We start from the raw sequence: 12,727 nt of genomic DNA on the forward strand, positions 1-12,727 counted from the left end.
AGAGAGGGTAGAAAAATGCCCTGCACTAATTACTGCCTGACCTCCACCATACTCCAATGACCCGAAAGGTAACTGTAAGTGAAACACGATTTTCGCTCCTGTCTTGTGATCCTTACAGTCCATCGATAGTCCAGCCCAGCTTTGACTAGCCTCTTCTGCTTGAGGTCATCCGTCGTAGCATAAAAGGAGAACCAAAGGTCTATAGCGTAATAATACAGCGTGGACCATCATTCGCTTAGCTCGCTGTGTATGTGATCGTTAGACCCTATGTGCGGACTTCTCCACCTCATTGTGCAGGTCGTTCCGTGCAGTCTTTTAGTGATGATGGCTGATTCGTGGTCTCGAAGGGCAACCCAGCGGAGAACTGGCAGGCTGGGGAAGGTCTATATCCTGATCCCGGCAAGCTCGCCTTGGTCCTGATGAGGTCGCCGAGTCGATTCTCGTTCTCACGCCGGAAGCGGTCGCGGTGGTCTGGGAGAGAACGGCTAGCGGAATCACCCGTGGCCAGCACAGCCGCTCATAATATCACGCAGCACCCTGCCCCCTCAACCTTCTCCAACATCAGTAATGAGGCTCGTGTGGCCGCCTCAAAAACGTCGTCGACACCCTCGCCGCTCAAGCTAGAACATTCGAGGTACTTGCGGGCGCCGATTTCCTTAGCCGCATGCTCGCCATCCCCCGGAGAAACGAAGCGTTGTGATCGTTTCCGCATCTCCTCTTGTGCAACCGGGTCGTCCCGCAAATCTTTCTTGAGGCCGACGAGGATGATGGGCACTCCGGGACACCGTTCGTTTGCTTCCAAGACCCACTATGTTTGATTGGGTTAGTGACCGGCATCGACCTGATACATCCGCTGTCTCAAAAGGGAAGGAGATTGCATGCGTCGGACAACCGTTACACATGACGCTTATGTAGAGCACAAGAAGCGGCTTGCAGCATGGACAAGAGGGCCGTTTGGCCGGAGAAAGGAGGCAGGGGCGGTCAGGATTGTGTCAGCCCACCCACCTTGTGCTTGACGTTGTCCAGGGAATCCGGCGTGTCGATGGAAAAGCCTATCAGGATGACGTGAGCTTTGGCGTATGCTAGCGGCCGTAACCGCTCATAATCCTCCTGCCCAGCCGTGTCCCATAGCGCTAGCTGGACGGACTTGCCGTCTACTCTGCAATCCGTCACGTAATTTTCGAAAACAGTCGGTATCTGCGTGAGACGAGTTGGTCAGTTGTGAGGTGTTCGACAAGTGACAGAATGGCGTGACTCGAGGAGCAGGCAAGCGAGCAGATGTTGCATCGTTGGAATGGAGGTTTGTTGGGTGTGTCTCAGACCGGAACCACTCACATAGTGCTGCGTCGTCACCTGTTAGCTCTGGCAGTGAGGACTTGTGGAGGGGGCGGGCGCTTCTCCAGTGTAGTGCCACTTACTGTTGGGAAGAAACCAAGAGTAAACACGCTCAGCAAACTGGTCTTGCCGCACGCACCGTCGCCAATGATGACAAGTTTCCTAAACAGCGGGAGTGTCAACGAGGCTGAATGAGCGCAGAACCGGGGCTTGGGTGTTGGGCGTCGGCCAGGAGGGGCCAGCGTCGGGCAGTTCCCCGGGCCGTATCCGGCGGGCTGGAGTTGCGTACCTCCGGATGACATTTTGGGCGTTACGATCATTTGCCATGGCTGGCAAATCGGGAAGTGAGCGTCGGTTCGCTCGGTTGCCGTTCGTCGTGCGCAGTCACCGAGAGGGGGGATAGAACTGTTGGTGTGGTAAAACGTGGGTGGAAAGGATCCGGATTGAAAGAACTTGATGAGGGTGGTTGACCGGGGCTTTGAATGAGAGCCGGCCGAGCTGTCAGTAGTTTAGTTCTAAGTTAACTGTTACAGTGTAAATGCGTGCTGTTCGACCGTGTCCCAGGACTCGGGTCCTACCGACCTTTAGGAAATTTCGAGCGGAGCAGCAAGTGGATACCGGCCTGAGCTCCTTCGACAGCCAGTTACATAATCTTTGCGGTGACGCACGCGGCACATACCCTACTCGGCCCGCTGTGGTCCTAATCCTCTCATGGTAAGCTTGGCGCGATGCCACTGTGTACCGACCTATGTCGGTACCACAGTACGTAGTATCGTGTTTCATCAGACACTTCAAGTATTCAAGATCGACTACCTTCTTGGTATGCCCTTTCCTACTTATGTATGTACTACCAAAAGAATTGGCACTCGTCATTCCCTCTCGGATATGGGTTATTCGGTGGATTTCAGGCACGGGCTGCTCTTCAGATGTTCCCACGAGGAGACCTCCGAGTGTTTAAGCCCCACTGTTTATGTCCTTGGGTTTCACCACTCAGTCAGACGTTATGCTCCAGGCTGTAGGCGCGAAGCGACAAGCTGTGATGTTGTGGCTGCAATTGCAGTGCTTCCTCAGCATTGGATTGACTGGATCAAAGCGCTTCCAGTGTCCGTCATCAAGCTGAATCGCTTCGTATATCACTCGCCAATCCCACCTTGATGTTGGACAACGAGTCGTATCGCGAGCGTGCATCACCAGCCGGCAGTCGCGAGGGTGCTCAGCCTCGACGGGGCGATGAATTCAGGGGTCTGATAGGTTGCCGGGTCGTTTGGGCAGCGCTGAAGACCGGGGCGGGGTGAGGCTGTGCACGAATTCAGCATCCATTTCATGCGGCAAGCGTCTCCAATGGGCCATTTCTGGACATGCGAGTTGGCGAGCTGCGTCCATAACTTATGCCATCAGACGATAGATGCGAGCTACTACCTAGTATTTAGCTCTTGAAATGCACATAGAGGAGCGTCCATCTTCCACCGACCTACTTGCAGCACTTCGCTATAGCAAAATCCAGGAGGTGAAGACACAAGACCGAATTAGTAGAACGTGCTTAATATCCCGCTGTCGTCCGAAGACACCTCTGATCTACCTCTTGACATATAACGTCGGAAGGCCGGTGACCGACTGAGGTATGGTGAGTATGACGTGCGTCTTGTCGAACTTGATGCTAGCCTCGATGTTCCACTCGTCGCTCGGTGCATGTGCGGATCCAGCTTGAAAACGGCGAGGCACGACGTCAAAAACAGCATTGGATTAGGGATTCAGGCGGGCGTTGAAATGCTGTTCAGTGGCTGCCGAGACGGCAGACGCTTTGCTAATCACCCAGCACTAACCTAAGTATTCCTCGCCCGTCAACGGGACTTTCGCATGGAGCGAAGGTCCAAATGCCGAAGGGTGTGTAGGACGGTCACCTACAGCATCATTTCGATAGGAATGGAGGAGATGATGCGGCCGGCGTTGACATGCCATGCTGCCGGTTTCAGTCCAGTCCCACGCCCTAGACTGGAGAAGTCCGCATCTAGTTATGCACTTTTTTGGATTATGAGTCGGCATCGCCGCCGTCATTGACAATGATAAGTAAGGTATTGAGTAAGCGTCGGCCGACGGAAACAAGCCAGCCCAATTGGTGAGTCTGAGTGTAATACGCATAGTGTGCTTGTATTAAGCGGCCGACCCTCAAACAAGCGGCTCAACATCTTGAAGCGGTTGAACCCAGTTGAACCTCGAGGCGACGGCCGGCCAGGGAACTTGGAAGTCAGGGGCAGGCACGCGTGACGCCGCACAAGGCTGCCCCGATCACGTGTTTGCCCGACCAATCGGCGCTTGCTCGATAGGGAAGATCGATATGCATGGCGGGAACCACAAATCTAGCAACACCTTTAGAACATTCAGAACACCTCGACGAAGCGCCGAGAGACGGGTATCATACCTTCGGCTGCATCGTATCGCGTGCAGCCAGCCCGACCACATACCTAGCGCCGCGGCTCTCCCTAACAGGCGATCTTTCCACGCAGTCAATTCCTCGCCTGCCGGTACTGGGCCTTGTGTGAGTTTGTTCTGACCCCTCTGTTAATAAATTAAACCTCAAGCGGCCCGCCTGCTTGGGCTGGGACCTGCCTTCGAAACGTTCACATGGCAACGCCTCCCCCGTTCCCGCCCAAACCGCTTTCCCAGCCGCGCAGCTCTCTCGTCTGCCGTCCGTTTCTGTTCCTTCCCGACATTTTATTCTGTTTCCGCGGCTTTCGCGCTCTATACGCAGCGTTCTGCCCCGCATCGCCTTGTTTGACCGAGGAAACATTCATACTGATCCGAACCCTTGCGCCACGGCACCGGCTTACTTTGTTATCCTTTAGTCCTCGCATGATTCCTGAACTGCAGAGATCCCTACAGCGCGACGTATTCCCTTGATCTCAACCCCCCTTTCGGTTCGCAATAGACGGACGAGGATGAAGGGAAACCGCAACCCACCGGCACCAGCATCCGGCGCCGCCCCGCTGTCTCCGACCTCCAAGGGCACCGCGAAATACACGAACAAAGACGGGTCGAAGTTCATAACAGTTCCCAAAACGAGCACTCCCGTCGACTCCGCTCAGCCTTCCCCAACAGCTGCATCCTCTCCGAATAACAAGGCCGCAGCGCACCTCTCCCCGGGACACGCACCCGCTCAACCTGTAAACCGGAAGAAGCAGAAGCGGCGCGAGAAGGCAGCTGCGAAAGCGGCCGCCGAACAAGCCATGAGCGGCCAAACCGTCAGCGGGATACCCAGCCCTCCCGGTACCAGCGACCAGCAGTCGGCAGGCGCCGACCCAGAGGACGACGAGGAGGAGCCGGTCCCCGGCCAAGGTTATCAGGGCGCGGCCGCGCAACAGAACCGGGGTGGGCAGAGTGCGTCTGGGAAGTCCAAGAAGTCCAGGAAGAAAAAGAAAAAGAATGCCACCGGGCAAAAGACGGACGAACCTCCCGACAACAGCCAAGGCGCGCAGAATGTTCAAGGTCGCCCGCAAGCCTCTGAGGCTCCTCCGTTAACCCCCCAGACCGACCGGCCCACCATGTCAAGGGAGAAGATATGGAACACGAGCTCCTCGGAGGAGCGGGAGCGTATCAAAGAGTTCTGGCTTGGGTTGAGCGAAAGCGAGCGCAAGTCGCTGGTCAAAGTGGAAAAGGATGCAGTCCTCAAAAAGATGAAGGAACAGCAGAAACACACCTGTAGTTGTACCGTGTGCGGAAGGAAGCGGACCGCCATCGAAGAGGAGCTCGAAGGCCTCTACGACGCCTACTATGAGGAGCTGGAGCAGTACGCGAACCACCCCGGCCAAGGCGAAGGGCCTCCGATGCGGTCATTTGGCTCAATGAGCGGGATACGGCCTCGCGGGCTTCCCTCGAGATATTCCAGTCATCAGCCGTCCCATGGGCGTATCATGGAGCAGCTGGGAGACGAGGAAGAAGAGGAGGCCGCTATGGAGGACGAAGGCGAAGGCGAGGGGGAGGGGGAAATGGTGGATGTCTATAGCGAAGATGATCCAGAAGACGACTTGTACAGCGAGGAAGACCATGAGCCCTCGGAAGAAGAACTGCACCGACCCGACTACGCTGCCGATTTCTTCAATTTCGGGAACAGCCTGACTGTGCAGGGTAGGGACGGACTTCCCATTCTTCCACCATTCTTACAGACTTATCCCTTCTCGGGGGCTGGCAATAATGCTTATGGCTCATCTTCTCTAGGCGGCATCTTGACCGTGGCCGACGACCTGCTCAAGAACGACGGCAAGAAATTCATCGAAATGATGGAGCAACTCGCCGAACGCCGTATGGCCCGAGAACAGGAGTCTAGGGAACAGTTTGAGCGGGACTACGGTCACACCACTGGCGATCCTTATGGCCATAATCATCCGCCGCCCCCAGAAGAGGAAGAGTTTGATGAGGAGGAGGAGGAGTATGAGGACGACGAAGAAGACGAATACGACAGCCAGGAGGAAGAGGTATGGGGGTCGCTGCGCCTTGTCTTCGTCCTGGGAACTTGCCACTGATTATGCTTGGAACAGGATACCATGACAGAGGAGCAGCGGATGGAGGAAGGGAGGCGGATGTTTCAGATCTTTGCGGCCCGGATGTTCGAGCAGAGAGTCCTTACCGCCTACCGAGAAAAGGTCGCCAAGGAACGTCAGGCTAGGCTCCTGGAGGAAATCGAGGCCGAGAAGCTGCAAGATGCCCAGCGCAAAGCAAAGAAGGCCAAAGAGGCGCAAAAGCGCAAGGAGAAGGCTGCCAGGAAGAAGGAGCAGCAGGCTGAAGAGAAGGCACGTAAGGAGGCCGAAAGGGCTGCTGAAGAGGCGGCACGCCGAGAAGAAGCGGTCCGCAAGGCTGAAGAGCAGCAACGCAAGGCCGAGGAAAGACGGGAGAAGAAGGAGGCCCAAAAGAGGGCAGAGGACGAGGAGCGTCAACGGAAGGAGGCAGAGCGGCTACGCAAAATGCAAGAACGGGAAGAGAACGAGCGCAAAGCTCGTGAGGCCAGGGAACGGGAGAAGAAGGCTCGCGAGGAGGCGCGCCTAAGGGAGAAAGAAGCTCGAGAGCAGAAGGAGCGTGAGGCCCGCCAGAAAAGGGAACAGCAAGAGCGCGAGCGGCGAGAGAAGGAGGCCAAGGCGAAGGCAGAGCGGGAGGCGAGGGAAGCTAGGGAAGTCAAGGGGCCGAAGGAGGGAAAGGAGACCAAGCACAAAGGGGCAAAGGAGAAGGCAGCTCAGGGGACGGCAGCAATCACCGCCCCGGTTCCGGTTCCGGTGCCCGTCACGCTTCCCAAAAGGCCTTCAACCCAAAATCAACACATGCCCGGGCACCCTGCCGCAACCGCACCAGCGCCAATACAACAGGCCCCAAAGTCCTACGCCTCGCCACAGATTCCCGTGGCTACCCCAGCACTACCCAAGGCTCCGACGCCCATGCGTGTCCGCCAGGCATCACAACATGAGAACGCCGCGACTCCTTCAGGGGCAGCCTCACACCGCGGGTCTGTGGCTAGCCAAAATGCGTCCCCTCGTCCGAGTGCACCAGGGCAGGCGAGCCCCGCGCGGATAGCACCTCCGAATAAGCATGGGGCTGCGAGTATCAACGGGCAGAGCAGTGCGCAGTCACAGTCATACTCGGCGTCTCCACTGAACCTGCCAGCCAAACCACTGCCACCACAACATAGCCCGTTCGGCATCGCCACTATGGGTGGTAGTGGCACACCTCTCCCGCCAGGCTTGCCTCAAACTCCCCCTCCCCCTGGATTCAGCAATGCCATCCACCGGGAACCTTTGTTCCCTCCGGTGTCCGGCTTCAGGCCCGCGCCGGGCATGGGCCCAGTGCCCCCGCCTGGGTTGGGTGGCCCGGTAGGAAACCGAGGGTTCCCGATGCAACCTCCCCCGGGCCTTTACGGTCCTGTGGATGCTATGTCAGGGAGCCATGCCCAAATGATGGGCCCGGCCGTGCCAGCAGGCGACCCGTCTCCGCACTCGCGTCAAAACTCGACAAGCTTCGAGGCAAGCTCGTCTCAACAACCTACCAGCCGCCCGACACCGATAGGGCGACCGGCAAGCGTGGTCCACGGTCAACGACCGTTGAGCGGGACACCCTCGCCTGGGCTGCCCAAGCCAGAACCGGACGCTCATTTAGGGAGTCGCGCTCTCTTGGATGATGGTCTGCAGGACTTCCCCGGACGCCTGGCTCGGGGTACCACAGCACCGGGCCCCCGCCCAGCACCGGGATTCCCAATGGCGCCTTTCGGAATGGAACCCATATTCCCATCGTACGGCAACCCCTGGGGCCCGCCTGGCGTGCTACAGCCGAATCCGTTCGGACCTCTTGCGCCTCCTGCTTTCGGTCACAGCCCGTTAACCATGCATGCCCCAATGAGCATGCCCTGGGGTCACCCGATGCCACCAGCGTCAACTTTCGGAGGACACGGCGTCGTCGACCGGCCGATGGAGCCTCGGTCAGTAGCCGTCAGGAAAATGCTGCGTCGTGCCTGCGAGGAGTTGGCCGATGGCAGCAGCAAGCAGGATGACAACAGTCCTCAAGCCCCTGTCAAGTTCATACCTCTCGAGAAGATCAAGGCACAGATAGAGATGTTCAACCACGGGCATCCTGTCGAGGAGAAGGAGATCCTCGACATTTGCGAGACCGAAGGCAACGAAGTCAATGGCGGCGGCAGCTTTGACGTGCGGGATGACGACAAGGGCGGCAAGCTGATCAGGTTCGTGTCCGGCGACGAGCAGAGAACGCCACAACCGGTGCAAAGGGCGGTCGGATACCACCCAGGGAGCCCAATTGGGACCGGTGCTGGCTCGGTGGTCGGCAGCCGCTAGGATTGGCCGTATGCAGAAGCACCTAGCAGCTTCCAGGCGTGGAGAATCGCGTGGATGGATCTTCTGGACATGTTGCTCGCTCGAGAGCACGGTGCTACCTAAAATTGGTTTCAGCCCGGCGTCCGCCGAAAGGCAGGCGGGTTGCCCTATTAGAAAGAGTATTCCGCCGGACCAGCGAATATCATGGCGATGGGAAATCCTTTGCCACGTAGCGACTTTTGACATTCAGCGAGATATGGATTGTGTGTGATGCACAGTGTAGGCATTTAGACTAGCGAAGGAAGCGATTCGTTGAGTTGCAGCATTGCATTTGCTGCCCTCAGGGCAATCAATTCGGATGAACCACTTTTCTCCCGGGCCGAGCTGTGATCTTGCTTTCTGTTGTATTCGGCGCATTGTCACCGACCAGCTAATGTGAAGCAAGCAAGCGACTCCCGGCGCAGGGGATCTGTTCACCACATGGGCAGCCCCTGGGTGCGTCTCGATCGAGCCCCGATTCAACGGATATAACGCCGGGCCCAAAAAAGAGGACGATGTTTGCCGTGGGAAGCAGCAGCGCTTGCCCGATGGAAACTATGCATTACCAATCAAGATAGTACCCAAAGTACCGTGGACATTGTTCAAACAACCTGTTAAGTTCCCACAAGCTTCTTCCCCCTTTCCCCAACCACAGATTGCCCAGCAACTCAACCAGCACGGCAGCCGTGTGCCGAACAGGTCAATCTCGAGCCCAATAGTGCTCACGGCTCAGCCAGTACACCTCTCTCACCTCAACGCCTGCCCCCATCGCTTGAACCATCAGCAAACGGGTTCGCCGCGCCATAGCCCCCCTGCTGGCCCTGCAGGCCCGGCGACGGCGGGCCCTGGTTCATCAGCGGCTGGCCCTCCACGACGGGGGAGCCGCCCATGCCCGTGATAGAGGTGCCCGGCCGTTTGGCCGTGGCAGTAGCCGTCTTGGCCTCCTTGGCAATCCGCGCCGCCTCGGCCGCCCGCTCGATGCGCTTGTGCTCGCGGCGCTCGCGGCAGCAGAGGAAACAGATGGACACGATGGAGATGACGATGGCCGAGGCGAAGATGATGGCGATGATGGTGCCGTCGACGCCCAGCGAGGAGTGCTTGTACATGCACGACGGGTTGCCCTGCTTGTCGGACGTGCAGATCAGCCCGTCGCGGCACACGGCGCTGGTGAGCACCGTGGGGAAGCACGAGAGTTTCTTGCCGGCGTCGGTGCCCGTGGTTTGGAGCGGGCACGAGGTGATGGAGGACGTTGTGTCGCTGAAGCAGGGGGACGGGGAGGCCGGGTTGGTGGTGGCGGCTGTGGTGGCGGCTGTGGTTTGCCGGGGGACGACCATCGCGGTGATGGCTGGCATGGGATTGCGGGCGGCCATGAGCGGCTCTTTGGCGGCGGCCGCCAGGGAGTCCTCATTGTCGGGTTGCCGACGGCCGCGGCGGAGGTCGTTGGTGGGGGTTTCACATCGCTTTTGGACCCAGTACGCCTCGATTTGGGATTCGGCCGGTGTGCAGCCCGCTGAGTTAAAGCAGCGCTCGAGTTCCCCGGAGAGGGCCTCGGGTTGTGTGGCAATGGGGAGGTTCGAGAAGCAGTAGTTGAGTGAGCCCTTGTCACCGCAGGACGCAACGGAGGCGAGCTCCTCGCTGCGGGTGTGGAGGCATTCGAGGCGGCTGGCGGATGTGAGGGTCGCCGAGGCGAGGAAGAGTGAGGTGAATATTGTGTCGCGCATTTTGTGAATTTCCGCGCTTCCGGATTAGGGGTCGCCGGGAATGTACTGTATAACTAACAGGTCTCTTTCCCAATCTGTGAATCCTTCCTGCGATCGGTGGCTATCCGCTGGTTGTGCCTCGTGGTCTTGGTCGACTTCACTGTCCACAGATCGGCGGGATGCGGACACCAGACTGCTCTTGTAGGGTGCGAGGCTCGACGCGGTGCCGACTGCGGTTGTGGAAATGAAACCCTCAGCGCAAGATTCGCAGGGCCGCAGAATTTCAATCCTGGCAGGCGTACTGCAGGGATATTTTGCGCGGGCAACGTGCAACCGCGTCGATACTTCTCGCCTTCAGGGCAACTTAGAGGGAGGAGGGTTTGGGAGGGAGGCCCAGCTTTAATATCAGCAGCACCTCCTTTTTTTTACATGCCCATTCCATTGCCCAGAGTTCAGCCCAGCCCCTGCTGGGTCAGGCGGGGCCCCTTGACAGCAAGCAGAATGGAGAGGGCATGGGATGGGCGCAATTGGCTCCGGGGCTTGAGTCGCGGTTCACGATGGCACTGCCAGTTGGTGTGTGCCTTTTAGTTCGGCAGGGTCCTGGGTCCAAACAGGGGCTCCTGAATTGAACCAAAAATCTCACGGCAAAGTCGGCTAGAGCATGCACTATCAGCAGCGACAGCCAATAAGAGTCTGCGATTGATATAAATCAAGGCCCACCGAGTGCTCCTATCAGCCAAGGGGCTCCATTGCGACGCAGCCTCAGGTTTCTCCGCTCCTGCGGCGGCTGGTCTCTTGACTCTTCACCGTTACCCAACTCAATTCGGGCTTCTCTGCTTGCTGATATACAGTGTTATATATAGGTAGTTACTGCTGTTCGCGACGCTGCGAACCCGTCGTGATGAAGGACACAGCCAGTCGAAACTGTCTAAGTTGAGATCGAACACCGCACTGGCAACTTGGACGAGTCAGTCATATTGTCTGTGGGGTTCCATTTCGGGAAAAGCCCCCCGCATAATTGTACCACAGTAAAGTGCGGCTGTGCCTAACATGCAGCTTGGGCTGTTCTCCGAAAATGCCCAGACGTTTGATGACCGATAAGGTCTGCCATGGCAAGAATGCATTTGTTGAAGTCCAAGACCCCAAATCACTGATAGCCTCTTTCAACAAGTTCTCAATCCTCTCAGGCATCTTCAACTCGTACCAAGATACAACCCCCCCAGCCTGAGTCTTTCTGACCATATTTTCTTGACTCTCTATACTGTGTATTCACCGCCTTTGCTGAGTTTGTTCTCTAGACTTGCTGCAACCCATTCATCGCACTGTGTCCGCCGCCAACAGCCCCTCAGCGGCAAAGACAGAGTTTGCTGGCAAACCATTACACAACTGCGGTCACCTGCAGCATCTGGCGGCCGCAGCAGGCCGCTAACGTTAGTCAGTGGCTGGGTGAACCACGCTTTGTTGGAGGAGCCTTGCGAGACCGACGTTGCAACCCTAACAAAATTGCTGATTGATCCTTCGATGCTAGCTGAACGTTCCTCAACCTGGGCTGTAGGGCTGGCTCGCATTTATGACCCAGAGGATCTGGACCCAAGTCCGATAGGCAAACTTATAGATCCTGGCCGGTGCTTGATGAGCGAGGGGTTCTACGGGACAGTTGGATACTTTCCACATTCGGAACTTGTAGGCCATCATCCTAAGCTCCGAGAATCAAGTCCTTGCCATCCAAGTCATTTTATTATCTTCCATTTTTATGTTCTCATCTGCGTTCTCCTCTCTAAGGTATTTCTCTTACCTTTATTTCTATCTTTGTCTTTTCTACTTCTCTTTCCTTGTCTCTTGCTGGCTTCTTCTCAGTCTGCTTTCGTCTTCTGTTGTTGTCCTCTATTCTCCGTTTTATTACAGTATTAAGGTTATGGCCGGTGGTGGTCAAAAGCCTAACTATTATACGTACTTTATTGATAATATGAAACAATTGGCCGCGTGGTGTAGTTGGTTATCACGTCAGTCTAACACACTGAAGGTCTCCAGTTCGAACCTGGACGTGGTCATTCGTCAATTTCTTTTGCAAACATGTATTCCACACGTTAATTTATATTTATATGTATTACTTTTTGTTAAGTGAATCTGGAAATAAGCATCGAAAAGGCGGTACAGAGCCGGTTTGCCGGCTTGATAATGGTACCAGATTTTAGTTGTAGCCAAAGAAAGGGCAGAACTGGTCCGGATGTGGCTGTGCAGCACTGCAGCTGGCAGCGCTACGTCATCTTTTGTACGCCCTCAAGCCTATAAAGAGCTTATGTGCGGCCAGCTCGTGGACCATGGCTATACGTAAATGCTTTGCAAGCCAGAACACCACAGCGTACCTCATCATCAACAGCACAGTCGCTCAGTTCCAGAAACTCTCAAACAAAATGCCTCTCGTTGTTCCTGGAGTTACCGCCGACAACATGGGTGGTGACAAGACCCAAGAGTGGATGAACAAGCTTGCCGGAAAGAAGCTGTCAGAGGAGCCGACATCCGAGACGGTCAGTCGAGTTTCTGGTTTCTTCCCCCCTGTGTCTGCTTGCGCTGACGATTCTATGCTCAGACCTTCTGCAAGACGGAGCTGCCCAAAGAGACGCGTGTCATTGAGCCCGGGATGATGGTGACCAAGGACTTCAAGGAAGATAGACTGAACGTCCATGTCAATGAGGATGGGACCGTCTCGCATGTCACTCACGGTTAAGGCAATGGACTGGTGGACGAGCTAAGAGGCGGGGTTTCGCACGTTGTCTTTGCTGCTTCTTGTATGATACCAATCCTTTGATTTTGAGTTCTGCCTTCATGCAAACAGCGGAAACACCT

At 56.5% G+C, this 12,727-nt stretch overlaps 5 protein-coding genes and 1 non-coding gene across 6 annotated transcripts; 4 read left to right on the plus strand and 2 right to left on the minus strand.

The window, feature by feature from the left end:
- Positions 1–517: 517 nt before the first annotated feature.
- B0T15DRAFT_393788 (P-loop containing nucleoside triphosphate hydrolase protein) lies at positions 518–1,662 on the minus strand (the record flags this gene model as incomplete). The annotated part of the gene is made up of 5 exons (XM_062864705.1): positions 518–808; positions 1,006–1,197; positions 1,336–1,341; positions 1,419–1,497; positions 1,625–1,662. 5 exons carry the CDS (start codon positions 1,660–1,662, stop codon positions 518–520), a joined length of 606 nt encoding a protein of 201 aa, XP_062722243.1.
- Positions 1,663–4,271: 2,609 nt separating this feature from the next.
- Positions 4,272–8,162, plus strand: B0T15DRAFT_492009 (salt tolerance down-regulator-domain-containing protein; the record flags this gene model as incomplete). The annotated part of the gene is made up of 3 exons (XM_062866827.1): positions 4,272–5,457; positions 5,548–5,804; positions 5,868–8,162. The coding sequence occupies 3 exons, from the start codon at positions 4,272–4,274 to the stop codon at positions 8,160–8,162; spliced, it is 3,738 nt and encodes a 1,245-aa protein (XP_062722244.1).
- Positions 8,163–8,745: 583 nt separating this feature from the next.
- On the minus strand, positions 8,746–10,013 carry B0T15DRAFT_141276 (uncharacterized protein). Its single transcript, XM_062861881.1, has one exon. The coding sequence runs from the start codon at positions 9,899–9,901 to the stop codon at positions 8,933–8,935; it is 969 nt and encodes a 322-aa protein (XP_062722245.1). The 5' UTR covers positions 9,902–10,013; the 3' UTR covers positions 8,746–8,932.
- Positions 10,014–11,261: 1,248 nt separating this feature from the next.
- B0T15DRAFT_141499 (uncharacterized protein) lies at positions 11,262–11,996 on the plus strand. Its single transcript, XM_062861885.1, has one exon. It carries the CDS (start codon positions 11,402–11,404, stop codon positions 11,789–11,791), a length of 390 nt encoding a protein of 129 aa, XP_062722246.1. The 5' UTR covers positions 11,262–11,401; the 3' UTR covers positions 11,792–11,996.
- On the plus strand, positions 11,858–11,931 carry B0T15DRAFT_t75. The gene has a single exon. It is a non-coding gene; the product is annotated as a tRNA-Val (tRNA).
- A 298-nt stretch (positions 11,997–12,294) lies between the features above and the next one.
- Positions 12,295–12,608, plus strand: B0T15DRAFT_395257 (uncharacterized protein; the record flags this gene model as incomplete). The annotated part of the gene is made up of 2 exons (XM_062864772.1): positions 12,295–12,408; positions 12,471–12,608. The coding sequence occupies 2 exons, from the start codon at positions 12,295–12,297 to the stop codon at positions 12,606–12,608; spliced, it is 252 nt and encodes an 83-aa protein (XP_062722247.1).
- Positions 12,609–12,727: the final 119 nt, after the last annotated feature.

This window comes from Chaetomium strumarium (genome assembly GCF_033439665.1).
Source record: "Chaetomium strumarium strain CBS 333.67 chromosome Unknown B0T15scaffold_3, whole genome shotgun sequence".
NCBI classification, from domain to species: domain Eukaryota; kingdom Fungi; phylum Ascomycota; class Sordariomycetes; order Sordariales; family Chaetomiaceae; genus Chaetomium; species Chaetomium strumarium.